The sequence below is a fragment of the Anolis sagrei genome, chromosome X, assembly GCF_037176765.1.
Source record: "Anolis sagrei isolate rAnoSag1 chromosome X, rAnoSag1.mat, whole genome shotgun sequence".
In the NCBI taxonomy this organism is placed as follows: domain Eukaryota; kingdom Metazoa; phylum Chordata; class Lepidosauria; order Squamata; family Dactyloidae; genus Anolis; species Anolis sagrei.
The window spans coordinates 97053500-97075026 of record NC_090034.1 but is presented as its reverse complement, the minus strand read 5'-3'; the positions used below and the strand labels follow the sequence as shown (position 1 = coordinate 97075026).

Here is a 21527-nt window from a genome sequence, read left to right as displayed (position 1 = left end):
ACACTTGGTGACTTGGATATGACCAGTGTGAATGTCCACATGCAAACCAAACCCTAATTGGATTTGGATCGCTATCCTGAAGTTTCCATTTCTTTGGAGCCGAGCAAAATATTTCACAAATTGCATTGCTCATGACAAAGTTCTGTGAATGTTTTTTCTCCCTTTCTCTCAATGTATATAACAACAGTACTGGAAATCGCATGACCTTCCAGATTGTGTTGGTCTACCGCTCCCAGAAGCCCCCGGTAGCACAGCGGGTTAAACCACTGAGCTGCTGAACTTGCTGAACAAAAGGTCGGTGGTTCAAATCTGGGGAGCGAGGTGAGCTCCCGCTGTTAGCCCCAGCTTCTGCCAAACTAGCAGTTTGAAATCATGCAAATGTGAGTAGATCAATAGGTACCGATCCGGTATGAAAGTAACGGTGCTCCATGCAATCATGCCAGCCACATGACCTTGGAGGTGTCTATGGACAACACCAGCTCTTCAACTTAGAAATGGAGATGAGCACCACTCCTCAGAATCATACATGGGTGGACTTAATGTCAGGGGAAAACCTTTACCTTTACCTTAATAATAATAATAATATAGTGAAATAATAAATGTAATAATAATAAATAGAATAAAATAATAAATGTAATAAAATAGTAATAATAATGATGGAGTAAAATAATTGAAATGTTATAATAACAATACTAGAGTAAAATAATAAATGCAATAATAACCCCCCAGAGTCAGATACGACTCTGGGAAACCTTTACCTTTACTACTGATTCCAGTAATCTTCATTGTGGGCTATGCTAGCTACTGGGACATCTAAGGCTCGTTCTACACTGCCATATAAAATCCAGAGTATTTGCTTTGAACTGGATTATATGGCTGTGTAGACTCATATAATCCAGTTCAAAGCAGATAAAGTGGATTATCTGATTTGATAATCTGGATTATATGACAGTGTAGAAGGTGTCTGAGAGGCCATCTGATTCCCATCCCTCAATTCTCCTTTATGGTTTTAATATATACAATTAAACCATTTACGGATGATTTCTCTAGGCAAAACATGTTGGGTAAGTGGGTTTATTAACAAAAGACCCTCCCCATAAATGTACAGCAGAGTAACTTATTAGCAGCAATGTGACCCAGCACCAGTAGCCCTAAGTGATAAAAATAACAAAAAAACACACAGACCAATGTTATCTCTTCCATAGGAAGTTATTCTTTATAGCAAAATACTATGGTTGTACTATTTACAAGAACAAGGTTTCCGTAGCGCAAACAAAGTTCTTTATACTTCTTTCTTTGCTTCCATGCTGTTCTTCTTTCTCATGCAGATAAACAGCTTCACTATCACAGAGTCTCTTCTCACACCAAAGTTACACAGGAGTTTCACACAGTTGCTTTTTACACACAGCAGCCTTCACATACAATGGCCTTAAACCTGGGGCTTCTCTCACCAAAGCTTCTTACACTCCAGGTCTACTCATACTGCAATCTACTAACACTGAGGCCTTCACACACTGAGGGCTCTCTCTGACTGAGGCCTTTCTCCCACTGAGGCCTACTCATACTGAGGCTTACTAACACACCGAGGCCCTTCTCCCACAGAGACCTCTCACAGACTGAGGGCTACTAAGCTACAGGCACACCTCCTTATATTGAACTGCAGCTTTTGCTGAGTCACAGTATCCATTTAACCCTTGCAGTACTTGACTCACATTTTTGTAATTAAAAATACCTACGTAGTTAATTTTTAGGGTGGACTCTGTGAATGCACACATATGGAGTATCTGTGCCTGCGCAGGCTCCATACTGAGGCCTACTCACACTGAGGCCTAACTCCACTGAGGCCTTCTCACACTAAGGCCTTCTCACACTGAGGGCTCTCTCAGACTGAGGCTTTTCTCCCACTGAGACAAATTAACACTGAGGCCTACTCATACTGAGGCCTACTAACACACTGAGGCCCTTCTCCAACAGAGACCTCTCACAGACTGAAGGCTAGTAAGCTACAGGACTCTTTCCGGGGTTTCCCCACCTTGAGTCATAGTATCCATTTAACCCTTGCAGTGCTTGACTCACATTTTTGTAATTAAAAATACCTACATAGTTAATTTTTAGGGTGGACTTTGTAAATGCACACATATGGAGTATCTGTGCCTGCGCAGGCTCCAACAGAAAACTTTTTACACACAGCAGCCTTCCCACACAATGGCGTTCAACCTGGGGTCTCTCTCAGCAAAGCTTCTCACACACCAGGCCTACTCACACTGAGGCCTACTAATACTGAGGCCTAACTCCACTGAGGCCTTCTCACACTGAGGGCTCTCTCAGACTGACGGCTCTCCCACACTGAGGCAAATTAATACTGAGGCCTACTCATACTGAGGCCTACTAACACACTGAGGCCCTTCTCTCACAGAGACCTCTCACAGACTGAGAGCTACTACGCTACAGGCACACCTGCTTATATTGAACTGTAGCTTTTGCTGAGTCATTGTATCCAATTAACCCTTGCAGTTCTTGACTCACATTTTTGTAATTAAAAATACCTACTTAGTTAATTTTTAGGGTGGACTCTGTGAATGCACACATATGGAGTATCTGTGCCTGCGCAGGCTCCAACAGAAAACATTTTACACACAGCAGCCTTTATACAAAATGGCCTTCAACCTGGGGTTTCTCTCAGCAAAGCTTCTCACACATTAGGCCTACTCACACTGAGGCCTACTAACCCTGAGGCCTAACTCCACTGAGGCCTTTCTCAGACTGACGCCTCTCCCACACTGAGGCAAATTAACACTGAGGCCTACTCATACTGAGGCCTATAACATGCTGAGGCCCTTCTCTCACAGAGACCTCTCAGACTGAGGGCTACTAAGCTACAGGCACACCTGCTTATATTAAACTGCAGGTTTTGTTGAGTCATTGTATTCATTTAACCCTTGCAGTGCTTGATTCACAATGGCCTTCAACCCGGGACTTCTCTCACCAAAGCTTCTCACACACTAGTCCTACTCACACTGAGGCCTAACTCCACTGAGGCCTTTCTCCCACTGAGGCCTTCTCAGACTGAGAGCTCTCTCAGACTGACGCCTCTCCCACACTGAGGTGAACTAACACTGAGGCCTTCTCATAGTGAGGCCTACAAACTGAGGGTTACTAAGCTACAGGCACACCTACTTATATAGAACTGCAGCTTTTTCTGAGTCATTGCACCCATTTAACCCTTTCAGTGCTTGATTCACATTTTTGTAATTAAAAATGCCTAGTTAATTTTTAATGTTTCTGACAAACCATACCCAGCTCCTTATGCCGCTCCTCATAGGGTTTGGTTTCCAAAACTTTGATCCTTTTGGTTGCCCTTCTCTGGACAGGTTCCAGCTGGACTATATCCTTCTTGAATTGGGATGCCCAGAACTGGACACAGGAAATAAAACTAATCAACAAAGGAGAAAACTGAGGGACCCATGGAGGGTTGCCCATGCATGGTGTGTGTGGTGTGTGGATAAGGGGGATCCAAGTTGGCATTCCCAAAGTTACCCCCACTGATAACGTTGTGTTTTTTCTCAATAGCTGAAGCAGTGGCAGTACCCGCCGCTCCTCCGCCGGCCCCTGCCCAGCCGGCCAGTGCCTCTCCGCCTCAAGGGGCCACGTCTCCGGAAGAGAAGGCCGAAGTCGGGAGTGCCCACGCCATCCCTCGCCGCCATGCCCCCTTGGAGCAGCTGGTGCGGCAAGGCTCTTTCCGGGGCTTCCCCACCTTGAGCCAGAAGAACTCCCCCTTCAAGAGGCAGCTCTCTTTGCGGCTGAACGAACTGCCCTCCACTTTGCAGCGCAAGGGGCAAGCTGGAGATGCAGGCAAGTATCATCAGGAAATAGGATCTTCCTTCTGCCCGAAACATGCACAGCATTTCATAGAGATAGAGATGGAAGGGACTGCATGGGCCACCTAGTACAACCTTCTTCTGACATGCAGGAATAATAATAATAATAATAATAATAATAATAATAATAATAATAATAGTAATAATGCTTACACATTACGAGGATTTCAAGACCAGGCTGCAAAGACTCTGGCACAAACCAGTAAAGGTGGTCCCAGTGGGTGCAGTGCCTAAAGACCTTGGCCTACACTTAAATACAATCAGCTCTGACAAAATTATCATCTATCAGTTGCAAAAGGCCACCCTATTTGGATCTGCATGCATTATTCCTCAACATAGTCATAGACACTTGGGAAGTGCCCGACACATGATCCTATTTGCTCTGTACCAATCTTGTTGTATATCAAATAATAATAACAATAACAACAAGAACTTTATTCTTGTACCCAAACACCATCTCCCTGAAGGGACTCGGGGTGGCTTACAAATGGCACAAGATGCCTAAAAACAGAACATAAAATGAAAACAATTTAAAAATACAATTAAATCAAACATGAAACATTTAAGGCAGGCATGCTCAGGTCTGTTGGAAACTAGGCAAGTGAAGTTTATATATCTGTGGAATGTCCAGGGTGGGAGAAAGAACTCTCGTCTGCTTGAGGCAAGTGTGAATGTTGTAATTGGCCAACTTGATTAGCATTGAATAGCCTTGCAGTATTAAAGCCTGGCTGCTTCCTACATGAGGGAATCCTGTGTTGGGAGGTCTTTACATATTATTTCAGAACATGGAAATCTTGGACCACTCTAACAACCATGTCAGACAACACAGATAAGCTATTTTATTGTTTTAATGATTGTTTTATTTCTCATGGATGTATTTTTTAATTTAATTTATGTCTAATTGTAGTGTATAATTGTAATTGTTTGTACTGGCATTGAATTTTTGCCATTACTTATGTGTAAACCGCTTTGAGTCCCCCTCGGGGTGAGAAAAGCAGTATACAAATCCTGTAAATAGCCCGCAGGTGACTCAGGGCGGTTCACAATTGGTACCAAGACCATAAAATACAATTTCAATACAATAAAAACAATCTGATAATAAAACCATAACAAAATCTATAAAAACATGAACATTGTCCAATCACATTATTCAACCATTCCATTTTCCTATGTCTATTACAGTGTATTTGGAAATGCCTGCTCAAAGAGCCAAGTCTTGACTCTCTTTTGAAATGATAACAGAGAGGGAGCCGATCTGATATCCTTAGGGAGGGTGTTCCATAGCCGAGGGGCCACCACTGAGAAGGCCCTGTCTCTCGTCCCTGCCAAACGTACTTGTGATGAAGGCGGGATCGAGAGCAGGGCCTCCCCAGACAATCTTAAAGTCCGAATGGTTCATAAGGGGAGATGCGTTCGGACATGTAAGTTGGGCCAGAACCGTTTAGGGCTTTATAAGCTAAAGCCAGCACTTTGAATTGTGCCCGGTAGCAGACTGGCAGCCAGTGGAGCTGGCGCAAAAGAGGAGTTGTATGCTCCCTGAGCACCGCTCCTGTTAACAACCTGGCTGCCATCCGTTGGACCATTTGAAGCTTCCAGGCAGTCTTCAAAGGCAACCCCATGTAGATCATGTTGCAGTAGTCCAGGGGTCCTCAAACTTTTTAAACAGGGGGTCAGTTTACTGTCCCTCAGATTGTTGGAAGGCCGGACTATCAAATTCCTATGCACACTGCACATATCTTATTTTGCTACTGTTATGAATCGTAATGTAAATACCTGATATGCAGGATGTATTTTCATTGTTACAATCTGAACATAAGGCATAGTGATTAATCACAAAAACAATATGTAATTATACACTGTGAAATATTTATTTCTCATTATAAATAAATGAAATTTTGACTTCAAGCATGTCACAGCATGGGCAACAGTCTTAATATAACAGCAGGGAACCCATGAATATGTTTACTGATCAGCCTATCAGCTGAACTCCCATAACCAACAGAAAATACTGGAGAGGCTTGAGGAAAATAGACTTTGGCATTTGGGAGTTGCTGGGATGAATAGTTCCCCTGCCAACCAAGAGAATTCTGAACTCCAACAATGAAATTGAACCAAACTTGGTATACAGAACTCCCATGACCAACAATAAATACTGGAGAAGCTTGGGGGAAATAGACCTTGGCATTTGGGAGATGCTGGGATGTATAGCTTACCTGCCATTGAAGATCATCCTGGAGGGGTCCAGGCCTGGATCCAGAGGGAAGGCTTACACCCGGGTTGGCAACTAGCGAACGCTGCACCGTGTGGCCTGGCAAGCAGTGGAAGTGGTGAGGGGCTTCATGAGATGCCAGGCGGCGTGGTCCAACCTCCTCGCCTGGCTCATGTGAAGGGCACGAGCCAGGCAAGGGGATTGGGCATGGCAAGCAGCAAGGGACTTTGTGTGATGCCAAGCCGCGCGGTGCAGCCTCCTTTGCCTGGCTTGCACGAGAGGCAGCACAAGCCAGGTAAGCTGCACTGCACGCCAGGCCCAATCCCCTCGCCTGCAAGCAATGGAAGCGGCGAGGGGCTTCACATGAGGCCAAGCCGCATGGTGCAGCTTACCTGGCTTGCACTGCCCTTCGTGTGAGCCAGGAAAGGGAGGCTGCATTGTGCGGAGCCCGTCACCGCTTCCATTGCTTGCCAGCAAGGGAATTGGGCCTGGCGAGGGGCTCCGCTCAGTGCAGGCTCCCTTTCCTGGCTCGCACGAGGGGCAGCGCAAGCCAGGTAAGCTGCACTGTGCGGCTTGTCCTCACACAAAGCCCCTCACCACTTGTCGGGGCCAATCCCCTCGCCTGCAAGCAATGGAAGCGGCAAGGGGCTTCACATGAGGCCAAGCCTCATGGTGCAGCTTACCTGGCTTGCACTGCCCTTCGTGTGAGCCAGGAAAGGGAGGCTGCACCGTGTGGAGCCCGTCGCTGCTTCCATTGCTTGCCAGCGAGAGGATTGGGCCTGGCGAGGGGCTCCGCTCAGTGCAGCCTCCCTTTCCTGGCTCGTATGAGGGGCAGCGCAAGCCAGGTAAGCTGCACCGCACGGTTTGTCCTCGTGCAAAGCCCCTCACCACTTGGTGGGGCCAATCCCCTCGCCTGCAAGCAATGGAAGCGGCAAGGGGCTTCGCATGAGGCCCAATCCCCTCGGCGGGCTGGAAAAAATGCCCTCAGTGGGCCGCATGTGGCCTGCGGGCCGTAGTTTGAGGACCCCTGCACTAGCCAGGTAAGCTGCACCGCATGGCTTGTCCTTGCGCAAAGCCCCTCACCACTTGCCGGGGCCAATCTCCTCACCTGCAAGCAATGGAAGCGGCAAGGGGCTTCGCATGAGGCCCAATCCCCTCGGCGGGCTGGAAAAAATGCCCTCAGCGGGCCGCATGTGGCCCATGGGCCATAGTTTGAGGACACCTGCAGTAGTCTATACCGGATGTAACCAGAGCATGGACTACCATGGCCAAGTCAGACTTCCCAAGGTATGGGCGCAGCTGCCGCACAAGCTTTAACTGTGCAAATGCTCCCCTGGTCACCGCCGAAACTTGGGGATCCAAGCTCAGCGATGAATCCAGGATCATACCCAAGATACGGCCCATCGACCTTGATACATGTTCTTTAAAGGCTTCTTTGTGAATTCTTTCTTTCTTTTGATCCTTCTGTCAGTAATAGAACTCGAATCCACACCCAATGGAGATTCTGATGGCATCACTGCCCTCTGCAGCCAGATCGATGCCTCACTCACTCAGCCGGCTGGCGAGCCCCCCAGCAGCGCTGGACCTCTCGGTGGCCCCCTTGCCCACCCCACTGCCACAGTGCCCACGGAAGGGGGAGGCACAGGTATGCTTATCCATGGCATCTTTGGGGTGCGGGGGAGGGGGGGGAGTTCAGGTTATGTCCTACCTTAGAGAGACCTACTGTGTTTTATTTACTTGAATCTTAACACTCACCTTTTGGCTAAATTATCTTGCCAAAATTTGGGTGCGCATTAGATTCGCATCATAGGGTAATCTTAGTGCTGAGCCAAAGCCAAAAGGGAAGCTGCTTGAGGAGCATCTGCAGATCCTCTTTGAGGGAAGTCATCTCTAATTTACTGTATATACTCGAGTATAAGCCGACCTGAATATAAGCCGAGTCACCTAATTTCACCACTAAAAACTGGGAAAACGTATTGACTCGAGTATAAGACGAGGGTGGGAAATGCAGCCGCTACGGGTAAATTTCAAAATAAAAATAGATACCAATAAAATTACACTAATTGAGGCATCCATAGGGTCAATGTTTTTGAATATTTACATAAAATTGTAATTTAAGATAAGACTGTCCAACTCTGATGAAACCATTATTCTAACCTCCTTCAATGTAAGCGTGCTTACATATCCTACCAATCACAATAAAGAGAGGAAAATAATAAAAATAATAACAGTAATTATAGAGTAAAACAATAAATGTAATAATAATAGAGTAAAATAATAAATGTAACAATAATTATATATCGAGTAAAATAATAAATGTAATAATAATAAATAGAGTAAAATAATATTTACATTTATTATTTTATTCTATTATTACATTTATAATAATGCAATAATAACAAATAATAATAGAGAAAATTGGTGTAAATGTACATTTATTATTTTACTCCATTACTACATTTATAATGATGTAGTAATAATAGAGAAATAATAATATTAGAGAAAAATCCTGTAAATGTACATTTATTATTTTATTCTATTTATTATTATTATATATAATAATGTAATAAAAATGGAGAATAATAAAGAAAAAATAATGTAAATGTAATAATAATAGAGTAAAATAATACATTTCAAAATAATACTAGAGTAAAATAATGTAAATGTAATAATAATAATAAATAGAGTGAAATAATAAATGTAATAATAATAATAAATAGAGTAAAATAATAAATGTAATAATAATAATAATAATAATAATAATAATCTTGTTGGGTTTAAAATAATAATAATAACAGAGTAAAAAAAAAACTTTTTCAGCCAGCCTAAGAAAAGGGCTGAAAAACTTGGCTTATACTTGAATATATATGGTAATTGCCATGGTTCAATGCTATGCAATTCTAGGATTTGTAGTTTGGTGAGGCACCTGCACTCTTTGGCAGAGAAGGCTCAGAGCCTTGTAAAACCACAAACCCTACCCCAAGGCTCCATAACATTTAATCAAAGCAATTAAAGTGAATTCATTTTGCAGCAGAGATGTAAACCAAGGTTTTCCTTTCCATTACTGGAAGCTTTGGTGTTCCAACATTATTGTTTTTAAAGAAGGAATTCTAAGCAGGCAGCATGCTATGGGCATATTACAAAAAGTGCACTTTTTGCTGCTGCACATTACATTCACCAGCAAATACTTTTTTTGTTTCATTGGTTTGAAAATTGAGGTGCGCATTAGATTTGATGGTGCATTTAACTTGAGTAAATATGGGTATCTAACCCCCTTTCTGCCGTATCTCGTTCTCTCCAGCCCCCTCCACGTGGACCGCCAATTCCGCCGGAGTTTCCGTAACGCCTCCATTCCAACCCGGGCACAAGCGGACGCCGTCGGAAGCCGAACGTTGGCTGGAGGAAGTTGCCAAGGCTGCCAAAGCCCAACAGCAGGTGGCAGTGGCGGTGGCAATGCCAACCTTCCCCTTAAGCTACGATGCTGCCACTGCCGCCGCCCCGGCGGTGGGGATGTTTATCCCTCCTCACATGCCACCGGCTTATGTGCCCATGGGCGCCGCTTACCCGCCGGCAGTGCCATATGCCGCCGTGCCCAGCGTGCCCGTGGTGGGCATCACTCCCTCCCAGATGGTGGCCAACGCCTTCTGCTCGGCCACGCAGGCGCCGGCCGCAAACCTGGGGGCCAAGGCTAGCCCTTTCCCTCAGAACCTGCTGGGCCCCACCATGCGGCCCAAAGCCAACGGCAGCGCCTGGCCCCCCGAGCAGACCCAGGGGGCACCCCCTGCCCCACGCCGCGACCCTCCCGACCCCTTTGAAGAGCAGTGGGCAGCTTTGGAGTCCAACAAGGCCCCTTCCGCCGTCCCAAACCCTTTCTCCGGCGACCGGCAGAAAACCTTTGAAATAGAACTGTGACCGAAGTGTCCCTCTCTCTCTCTCTCTCTCTCTCTCTAGGGACTGGACAAATTTAGATACCCACCCCATATCTCACCCTATATGATGTCTTCCCTCATAGAGTCGGCTCCGTGGCTCATCAGAGCCAAGCACAGACGTACACCATACTGTGGCCCCCTTCCTCACTTTGTTTGGACAGTCCAATTGTCAACTTTGTCATTACTTCCCCTCCATCGAAACAGAATTCGTGGAGTTTTTGGACGGAGGGAGGCTACCTTGGCTAAGTACGCAGAGGTTTGGGGTGGTTAAGAGGAGGTGAGTAAGGTGGGATGGGGAAAAAGGTGCAGGAGGGAAGAGTTAGTTTATGGGCTCTTATTACAAGGATTGTCTCCTTGGAAAGCTTGCAGAACAGAATTTCCCCTTTAAACGGAGGGAAACATTTCTCTCACTTCACTGGGAGTGTGCACACTCACGGCGTTGCAGCATTGTGAGTTTCTCTCATCCCCACAACCTTCAAGACATCCTGCATGGAAGTGCCAGCTGGCCTGGTACCAAATCTGTCTGCTCCCTTCTTTGTGTTTCTTTGTCCCTCCCAAGTTTTCTCTAAGCAACCAAAATATTTTCTTTTTCTTTCCCTCTTTTTTGCCAATCTGCAAACCAGATTGCACTTGATTAGGATGCTCGTAAATGCCCCGAAGACACTAGATCAGGTCTGTCCTTGGAAGCTAAGCAGGGTCAGGCCTGGTTAGCACTTGGAAGGGGGGGCATATTGACTGAACGTGCAAAACCAACTCTGATTTTCCTTGCCTATGAAATATATGGGGTTGCCGTAAGTCCAAAAATCTGATGCTGTTCCCATGGCAGCATTTTGAATGTGCGAAACCCCTGTGACTTAGCAATACGTGCACAGGACTACCACCTCCCCATGGCCAAATAAAACAAACCAAGATGTTTTCCCTCAAAGAATCCACATGATACTAAATCTTCCCTCTTGGGTCTAACAACCAACATAGCAGCCTAGCTGTGGGGTCTCACTAGGAGAAATGCATGGCGGTGAAATTCAAGTTTTCACTCCCTTTGTGTTGCCGAAGGCTTTCATGGCCAGAATCACTGGGTTGAAGTGAGTTCTCCGACCTGTATGGTCATGTTCCAGAAGCATTCTCTCCTGACATTTCGTCCACATTTGTGGCAGGCGTCCTCAGAGGTTGTGAGGTCTGTTGGAAACTACGCAAGTCAGGTTTATATACAAGGGTTGAATGAAAAGCAATGCCTCCACCTTCGTTACTTGGGTTTGCATGGGAATATTTTAATAAATCAAACATAGAAATAATCCTTAGAATGTGCTCTTTAACTTGCTTGAAATTTCTCTCTGAGTGATACGACGATCGTCCTGAACCAATCAGTCAACCTTTTTCTTGTGAACCTCGGTGGTTGCTGTCACAGGACGTCCAACTCTTTGTTTGTCACGCAAGTCAGAAACAATCCTTAGAATGTGCTCTTTAACTACCACTATTCACTTTTCCACATAACCACCAGACAATTGGATATATTTCTGCCAACAATGAACAAGTTTTTTGAAGACGTCATGGAAGAAGTCGACGTTCTGTTTCCACAGCCAGCGTCTGACAATTCTCTCATCCTGGGTACCCATCGTGCACAGGTCTTCCGATAGCCAAGCAAAACAATAATGTGACCCACACGTTCTTGTGAAATGCCGATTATGCTTGAAATTTCTCTCTGTGTGATACAACGATCGTCCTGAATCAATCTGTCAACCTTTTGCTTGTGAAACCCGGTGGTTGTTGTCACAGGACGTCCAACTCTTTGTTTGTCATGCAAGTCAGATGTTCCCACCTCAACATCTTTAAACTTACTCACCCAACAACGTGCACAGTACTCACATCAATACAATCACCATAAATAGTTTGCATTCTCTGATGGATCTCCTTTGGGGTGACACCATCTGCTGTCAAGAATTCAGTGACTGCACATTGCTTAAGTCTCATTGACTGACCTTCTGCGCAGGGTTCCATACTTTGCATTTTAACAACATAACCATTCAATACCAAAGCTTCCTGCCAAAATGGAACTGTAGAGGAGAGTCTACTGAACAAGCCAATACTTGCCGCATATCAGTACTGCCATCTGTTGAGGAGTTACGAAGGTGGCGGCATTACTTTTCATTCAACCCTTGTATCTGTGGAATAATGTCCAGGGTGGGAGAAAGAACTCTTGTCTATTTGAGGCAAGTGTGAATGTTGCAGTTGGCTAGCTTGATTAGCATTGAATGGCCTTGCAGCTTCAATCACTGGGTTGATGTGAGTTTTCCGAGCTGCATGGTCATGTTCCAGAAGCATTCTCTCTTGACGTTTCACCCACATCCTCCAGTGGGTTTGGGTGAAAGGGCTTTTCCCTCTGATGGTCTTGGGAAGTGGTTAAAGCCAAAGCAATTCGTTCCTTGGCTTCTCTGGAAGTGGGATGAGAAAATAATCCAAAAGTTTTTCCTAATGTTATGGATGTCGCCATAACATTGTGCTTTTGATGGTGACCGCTGGAAAGAAATGTGTAGGTTTTGGCTAAAATTATTGGGGAAGACTTATGGAAGTGGCCAATGCCTCTCTTATATGCCCAACCTACATTTTAATATTCCTGGAAGGGACAGATCATGTCCTACCTATGAAGTGAAGTACTGTTTTATCAGTAAACAAACCTGTGGCTCAACATCTAACATGAGAAATTGAAAATCTCAGCATTTTGTTGTGCCCAGTTTCCAAAGGTAGTCCAAATGAGAGCTCTAGGAAAAGGCAGTACTGTACCAAGAGTGTGTATATTGCTTGAGGGGTGGAAAGAGGGGACAAGAATAATTGCATGGGGCAACTGTGGTTTTGGGGTGGGTGGGTGGATGGGGAGAGGGGCAAACCAGCTTCCTCTCGATGGAGCTGTTGGACTGCAGGCTCAGTTCCAAAAATCTGGCACTGTTCCTATACTGTGGCTGGTAGAGGGGCCGCATTTTGAATGTGCAAACGCCCCATGAGCGTCAAAGGGAATGCCCAACCAAGTTGACATTGGTGTTGTCCTCCTCCCTCTAGTCAAACACCTTTTGACGTGGAGGACAAAGAGGCGAGGCGAACAGTCTCTGGGTGTATTTACACTACACTGTTATAACTGTTTGATAACATTAGCTTGCTTTGGCTTCATCCTATGGAATCCTGGGATCTGTAGTTTAGTAGAGATGGCTGATAATTTTGTACTAGGCTGTTCTGGGGTGGCATTCCACTGAGCTACAGTTCCTGAGAAGAGTCAACATGCTACAATAGAGTGGCATATTATACAAGTGTATTACACACAGATTCAGTTATATATAAAGACTCTTGGTGGATGAAGGCAAGGGGAGCAGGGAGCCAAGTTGCCTGCTCTGAGTTTCCAAAAGCAGTCCCCCTCCCTTGGTGTCAAATTTGGTAGGAAGTCCATCTGTGTGGAGCTCCTTCCTCTGTTGAGAGAAGCAACAGGAGACCAATTGCACTTCTCTCAGCAGACAGAAGTGTCTTTCAGCAGACAAAGGAGGTGAGCTCTTTTCTCGCCAAAGAGAAGCGATGGATATCTGACTGCATTTCTCTCAGCAGAGGAAGGAGATGAACTCTGTTCTTGATGAAGAAAAGCAATGGAAACTAGCTGAGCTTCTCTTGGCAGAAGAAGGAGATGAGCTCTTTTCTCAACAGAGAGAAGCAATGGAAGCCCGGGCTTCACTTCTCTGAGCAGAGGAAGGAGACGAACTCTCTTCTCAATGAAGAGAAACGATGGAAGTCTTGTCTACACTTCTTTTGGTGGAGGAAGGAGATGAGCTCTTTTCTCAGCAGAGAGAAGCAATGGAAGTCTGGCTTCACTTCTCTGAGCTGAGGAAGAAGAACTCTCTTCTTGATGAAGAAAAGCAATGGAAACCTAGCTGCGCTTCTCTTCACAGATGAAGGAGATGAGCTCTTTTCTCAGCAGAGAGAATCAGTGGAAGCCTGGCTTCATTTCTCTGAACTGAGGAAGGAGATTAACTCTTTTCTCAATGAAGAGAAACGATGGAAGTCTTCTCTACACTTCTTTTGGTGGAGGAAGGAGATGAGCTCTTTTCTCAGCAGAGAGAAGCAATGGAAGCCTAGCTTCAGTTCTCTGAACATGCTTCTCAGGTTGAGAAAGGGGATGAGCTCTTTTCTTGGCAGAGAGAAGCAATGGAAGCCTGGCTTCTCTGAACAGAGGAAGAAGGTGAGCTTTTTCTCAGTAGAGAAGTGTATGGCTTCATGCAACCATATTTCCCACTAGATCAATGGTTCTCAACCCATGGGTCCCCAAGTGTCTTGGCCTACAGCTCCCAGAAATCCCAGCTATTTACTAGCTGTTAGGATTTCTTGGAGTTGAAGGCCAAAACATCTGGGGTTGAGAACCACTGCACTACATTGTCACTATAGGAGAGGGCCTGCTTTTTGGAGCTCACTGTGCCCAGCTTTCATCCTAACATGAGTTTGGCTACTCTCCCTTCCACAAGGCAGTAGATGAGCGAGAGGTGAGTGTGAAAGGACTGGTGTGCTGCTAGTGAAAGTCCAGGGTTTAGATCCTTACTAGACCTTGGGCATGTTTTAGTCTATGGTAAAGTCCTCTGAACACATCCTACTAAGAAAATGACTTGAAGGCACACAACAACAATGCTCATAAAGATTTGGGGGCCTAAAGTTCGGGGGAAAAAACCAGAGGAGCAACTGCAGCACGAGAGCCATCTAGCAAAGAATTCACCAAATTACAAATCCCAGGATTCTCTCGGATGGAGCCCTGACCCTGAAAGTGATATTGGATGGCAATAATTGCAGCATGGATGTACTCACCCTCACCCACCCACACTGCCTGGATCTGAAAATAGGAAAGGTGTGAGGGGGAGGTATTTTATATCTTATTTCCAAATGTTTTGTATCAAAGAATCCCACATATTTGTATTATATAATAAATAACAAATAAAGCCAGTAATATAATAACCCATTCTGAAGCCATGGATGTTGTTACTGAGTGGAGACTGGGCTGAGGAAAGGAACTGCGGCTTTTACCAAAATCTCTCTGTTATTTCAGCCGTCCTGTTTTAAAATGTAATGGTATTGATTCACTGTTCAGTAACAGTTGAACAAGGCTACTGTTCAGGGTTTCCAATTCAGGATTGTTCCAAGTACAGAGTTTTCTGGGGACAAATCAGAAAACTAGGAAAAGCTCCTGGAGATGTCTTGTTATGCATTTAAGTACCAACCACAGTTTCTCTCACCTTGTCATCTAAACACACACATATCAAAGATGTATTTCTGCCTTGAAATAAATTGAGATTGATTTCTCACCTGGTTTGTTACACTAGAGCAGCATTTCTAAATCTGGGGGTCGGAACCCCTGGGGGGGTTGCGAGGGGGTTTCAGAGGGGTTGCCAAAGACCATCAGAAAACATATATTTCTGATGGTCTTAGGAACCCCTTTAGCAAAGAAGGAGGAAGATCTCTCTGCCTGTCCTTCTCTTCCTTTTTGGAAACAGATGCAAGTCCTCCCACCAAAAGCCCTCCTCTGCTGTGATTAACCGACCTCTCAGCCAACCTCTCAGCCAAGTGGAGGGCTGTTTCTGAGACTCCAAGCTGGGAGGGGAGAGCAGGTGTGTTTGGTGCATGGCAGTGTAATGCGCATGTATGAGTATGAGGGAGAGTGTGCAAGGCTGGAGGAAGACTTGTGCCAGCGAGTCCCTTCAAGGCATGGGAGTTCTGTGTGGGAAGTTTGGTCCAATTCTATCATTGGTGGGGTTCAGAATGCTCTTTAAATGTAGGCTAACTATAAATCCTATCAACTACAACTCCCAAATGTCAAGGTCTATTTTCCACAAACCTCACCAATGTTCACATTCGGGCATATCAAGAATTGATATGCCCAAAGTGCCAAGTTTGGTCAAGATCTATCACTGTTTGAGTCCACAGTGCTCTCTGAATGTAGGTGAACTACAACTCCGAGACTCAAGATCAATGCCCACCAAACCTTTCCAGTATTTTCTGTTGGTCATGGGAGTTTTGTATGTCAAGTTTAGTTCCATTCTATCATTGGTGGAGTTCAGAGTGCTCTTTGATTGTAGGTAAACTATAAATCCCAGCAACTACAACTCCCAAATGTCAAGTCTATTTTTCCCAAACTCCACCAGTGTTCACATTTGGGCATATTGAGTATTCATGCCAAGTTTGGTCCAGATCCATCGTTGTTTGAGTCCACAGTGCTCTCTGGATGTAGGTGAACTACAGCTTCAAAACTCAAGGTCAATGCTTGCCAAACTCTTCCACTCTTTTCTGTTCATGGGAGTTCTGTGTGACAAGTTTGGATTAATTCCATCATTGGTGGAGTCCAGAATGCTCTTTGATTGTAGGTTAATCATAAATCCCCGCAACTACAACTCTCAAATGACAAAATCAATCCCTGCCCCAACCCAATTTGGGCATATTGGGTATTTATGTCAAATTTGGTCCAGTGAATGAAAATACACCCTGCATATCAGAGATTTACATTACGATTCATAACAGTAGCAAAATTATAGTTACGAAGTAGCAACAAAAATAATTTTATGGTTGGGGGTCATTACAACATGAGGTCGTGGCATTAGGAAGGTTGAGAACCACTGCACTAGAGATTCTTCTGGATGTGATAGCCTACTACAGGCCCTCGTGTGCCCACTTTCTGAAGGTTTCTGTCTGTCTGGCAGCTAAGCAAGCAGGCATGGCTGCCCAAAGGCCTCCCACAGGGTGGCACTGCAGCTCTTTCCTCCGTTGGCTTTGCCATCTTGTTTCCTTTGGAATGTGAGGAAGCAAAAGCCCTAACCAGGAGGACCTAATCTTTGCTGTAAAATCTCTTGTGGCCTTTCAGATGTGTCTGGGCTCCATCCCTCCAATAACCCTTGCCGACGTTAAGGTGAGGATTGGCTTTATAGTGGTGCAATGATCTGGAGAGTTAACATTTTGCCAGCAATCTTTGGGAGGCAGTGGAAAGGGCATTTCTGAGCATGGTTACAGTGCTCACTGCCAAATAACCTGAAACAGCACATCTGGTATATGGGAAATGTGGCTGGGGATGAGGAAGGAAATCATGCTCAAGGGCTATTCTCTAGCAAGAGTTGATATTATGCTTCCAAACTCCCTGAGCATGGATTTAGTTCACCTTCTCCCTTTCCTCCAATGGGAAAGGATATGCCACATGCTGGCAACACAGTCAGAGATGTCTATAGACAACAGGCTCCTTGGCATGGAAAAATGGAACAGGAGCACCTCTCCACGGCCGGAGTTGAGCATCATCTCCAGATGCCAGAGATGGAAAAAGGAGAAGCCCTTTACCTTTGTCAGTGTTGTATGCCTGTGTGTAAAATGCATTGAATGTTTGCCTCATACATGTATTGCAATCCGCTCTGGTTCCCTCCGGAGAGATAAAGCGGAATATAAATACAGTGTATTATGTCGCTCATTCCATTGGCTCTGCCATCATTCTTGGGATTCATCTACACTGTAGAAGTAATGCAGTTTCACACCACTTTAATTGCAACGGTTCATTGCTATGGAACCTTAAGATGTGTAGTTTGGTGAGGCACCAGCACTCGTTGGCAAAAAAGGACTAAAGACCTTATAATATAACGATAGGGCAAATTATTACATAACAGTGAACATGTCAAACTGCATTAATTCTATGGTGTCAATGCACCCCTATATTGTTGGCAGATAGGAGCTGGAAACCAAATTATCATTGACTAGCTGTACCTTCCATGCATTGCTGTGGCCAACCTTCCCTCCATCTTTCTCTCCCCCTTTGTTTCTCTCCTTCCTTCCTTCCTTCCTTCCTTCCTTCCTTCCTTCCTTCCTTCCTCCCTCCCTCCCTCCCTTCCTTCTCTTCCTCTTCCCTTCCTGCCCCACTTTTCTTTCCCTTCCCTCTTTCTCCCCTTTCTTCCTTCTCTACCTATTCTTGGACTGCAACTCCCAGCAATCTTCCTGATCAATCTACCTACCTATCTCCATCTAATATATCTATCTGGAGGATTGCTGGGAGTTGCAGTACAGGAATAGGAAATTGGAAATAAGCAGGGATTGGGATGATCTCAAAGAGATCAAAGGTGAAGAAAGATTGCAGCTTGGAAGCAGTGCATTTGGATCACCCTCCTCTCCTAAAAGCCCTGGTCTAGGGGATGCTGGGAGCTGTAGTCCGGAAGGGAGTGTGGATATGTTGTTGTGTGTTTTGTTTGCCAGGGGAATCATTTTGCGCATGCGTTGTAGTGTCTTTTTTATTTTTTTGGCTTTTTAAGCCCCTTCCACTGTGTTTCTCTGTGTTTATGAGTGATGGTCACTCGTTGGCCAGATAGGTATATCCTGTCCAAATTTGGTGTCAATTCGTCCAGTGGTTTTTGAGTTGTGTTAATCCTACAAACGAACATTACATTTTTATTTATATAGACTAGCCGTCCCCTGCCACGCGTTGCTGTGGCCCACTCTGGTGGTCATGGGGGTTCTGTGTGGGAGGTTTGGCCCAATTCTATCGTTGGTGGGGTTCAGAATGCTCTGTAATTGCAGGTGAACTACAAATCCCAGCAACTATAACTCCCAAATGTCAAGATTCTATTTTCCCCAAACTCCATCAGTGTTAACATTTGGGCATATTGAGTATTTGTGTAAAGTTTGGTTTTGGTCCAGATCCATCATTGTTTGAGTCCACAGTGCACTCTGGAGGTAGGTAAACTACAACTCCAAAACCAAAGGACAGTGCCCACCAAACCCTTACAGTATTTTCTGTTGGTCATGGGAGAACTGTGTGCCATGTTTGGTTAATTTCATCATTGGTGGGGTTCGGAATGCTCTTTGATTGTAAGTGAAGTATAAATCCCAGCAACTACAACTCCCAAATGACAAAATCAATTTTTTTAAGTGAAGGGCATACATTGGCCTGATGGGTGTATTGTGTCCAAAATTGGTGTCAATTCGTCCAGTGGTTTTTGAGTTATGTTAATCCCACAAACGAACATCACATTTTTATTTATATAGATTCCCAAACTCCAAAGTCCAGACCTTTGGATATTTCAGACTTCAGTTTTCAGAAGCCTCATTTGCTTTGGTCAATGGCCAGGGATTCTGGGAACTGAAGTCCCAAACAGCTGGAAGATCACAGTGTGGAAAACACTGATGTGGAGGGAGGCAATGCAATCCCTTCCCTTGCCAACGCAGGGGAAATCCTGCCAGCCTGATTCCCCTGCAAAGCCCAGTGCTTATTTTCTCTCCTCGAAAGAAGAAGTAGACAGGGAGAAAGGGGCTGAGGATAGAGAGATTGCGGGGGCGAGGAGACTCTATCTCTGGCTGCCAGGAATTGAAGGAGAGGGAGAATTCATTGACTGAAGGAGAAGGAAGGAAGGAAAGAAGGAAAGAAAGAAAAAAGGAAGGAAGGAAGGAAAAAAGAAAGGAAGGAAGGAAGGAAGGATGGAAGGAAAAGCATGGAAAATAACTGCATAATTAGGAAACATATATAACCAGAGTTGGCAAGCAGCCATTCACATGTTCCTGCATCAAGCAGAAACTGTACACATATATTGCTTTGTTCTGGAGTGGAGAGAGTGATCTTGCTGGTCTGGATTGGGGAGGGGATGAAACAAGAAGCCCTATTTACAATGTTTTAAAGCATTCTTCCCTCTAATAATAACATGTATTTCGATGCCTCAAATGTTAGCCCTGTTTCGATGTATATTTGACCTGCTGATTCCAAAAATGCCACTGGTTTCCCCCTATCAGCTCGAGTTTCTGAGATGCAGAACATACGGCATCTACCAGTCACCATCTGCTCACCCATAGAAAACCATGCTAACTATAAGGAAGAAACAAAAGCCGATGCGGTCTATCTAATTGAGTTATCTGAATCAGTGCCCCAAAGAACCCCAGAAAGAGGCCTAAAAACCAAGACACCAATTTTTTTTTAATTTGTTGAGTTGAATAATAATAATAACTAGCTGTGCCCTGCCATGTGTTGCTGTGGCCTTTAGTAAGATTGTTTGAACCATCAGCACCCATTTTGAGTGAGTGTAGGTGCATCTACACCAGTGTTTCTCAACTTGGGGGTTGGGACCCCTGAGGGGGTCACGAGAGGGTGCCAGGGGGGTCGCCAGAGACCATCAGAAAACACAGTATTTTCTTTTGGTCATGGGGGTTCTGTGTGGAAGGTTTGGCCCAATTCTATCATTGGTGCGGTTCAGAATGCTCTTTGATTGTAGGTGAACTATAAATCCCAGCAAATACAACTCCCAAATGTCAATGTCTATTTCCCCCAAACTCCACCAGTGTTCACATTTGAGCGTATTGAGTCTTTGTGCCAAATTTGGTCCAGATCCATCATTGTTTGAATCCACAGTGCTTTCTGGATCTAGGTGAACTACAACTCTCAAACTCAAGGTCAATACCCACCAAACCCTTCCAGTATTTTCTTTTTGGTCATGGGAGTTCTGTGTTCCAAGTTTGGTTCAATTCCATCGTTGCTGGAGTTCAGAATGCTCTTTGATTGTAGGTGAACTACAAATCACAGCAGCTACAACTCCCAAATGACAAAATCAGTCCCCCTACCCCACCAGTATTCAAATTCAGATGTATCGGGCATTTGTGCCAAATTCAGTCCAGTGAGTGAAAATACATCCTGCATATAAGGTATTTGCATTACGATTCATAACAGTAGCAAAATGACAGACTACACAGAGAAGCCATTGAAATCTACAAACATGTGGACAATTTCAACAGAAAGGAAGAAACCATGAAAATGAACAAAATCTGGCTACCAGTATTAAAAAATTCTAAAATTGCAACAGCAAAAACAGCAGAGAGAAAAACAGGCAGGGACATCTAATCACCTTTCAAGAAGAGTTTGCTCCAGGCACAGTCAGCCCATTGTATGCTAATCAAGGTGGTCAGTTGAAAAGATTCACACCTAGCCCAACTTACAAAAGCCTTTTGTCTCACCCGGGTCATTCCACAGATATATAAACCCCTTTTTTCCCAGCTCCAGCAGACCTCACCTCTGAGGAAGCTTGCCATAGATGCAGGCGAAACGTCAGGAGAAATGCCTCTAGAACATGGCCATATAGCCCGAAAAAACCCACAAGAACTGAGCAAAATGACAGTTATGAAGTAGCAAGGAAAATAATGTTATGGTTGGGGGTAACCACAACATGAGGAACTGTATTAAGAGGTCTCAGCATTAGGAAGGTTGAGAAACACTGATCTGCACTATAGAAATTAACACAGCTTGATAATGGAATAATGGGAGGTATTGTTTGATGAGGCATCAGCAGAGAACACCTTGGTTTGCACAGCATTGAGTTCAAGTGGTGTCAAACTGCATCCATTCTACAGTGTTGAAGCACTCAGAGGCTCACCTGGGCCCAGAATAGAGTACGAAGGGGTGCTCTGAGCATGTACAGAGTGCTAAGCACTCCAGCTTCTTTCTCCTAATTTGGGATATAGAGGAAGCGACCTTCACTCTGGTGAAGAAGTGAG

General features: G+C 44.8%; 1 protein-coding gene across 1 annotated transcript in view; it reads left to right on the top strand.

Moving 5' to 3' along the window:
- The window catches only part of LOC132780119 (numb-like protein), a 55160-nt gene extending 40166 nt beyond the window's left edge, over nucleotides 1–14994 (top strand). The window contains exons 7-9 of the mRNA XM_067460873.1: nucleotides 3571–3852; nucleotides 7559–7732; nucleotides 9389–14994. Coding sequence (XP_067316974.1) covers nucleotides 3571–3852; nucleotides 7559–7732; nucleotides 9389–9999 — 1067 coding nt within the window. The 3' untranslated portion in view covers nucleotides 10000–14994. The remainder of the gene's footprint in view (nucleotides 1–3570; nucleotides 3853–7558; nucleotides 7733–9388) is intronic.
- Nucleotides 14995–21527: the final 6533 nt, after the last annotated feature.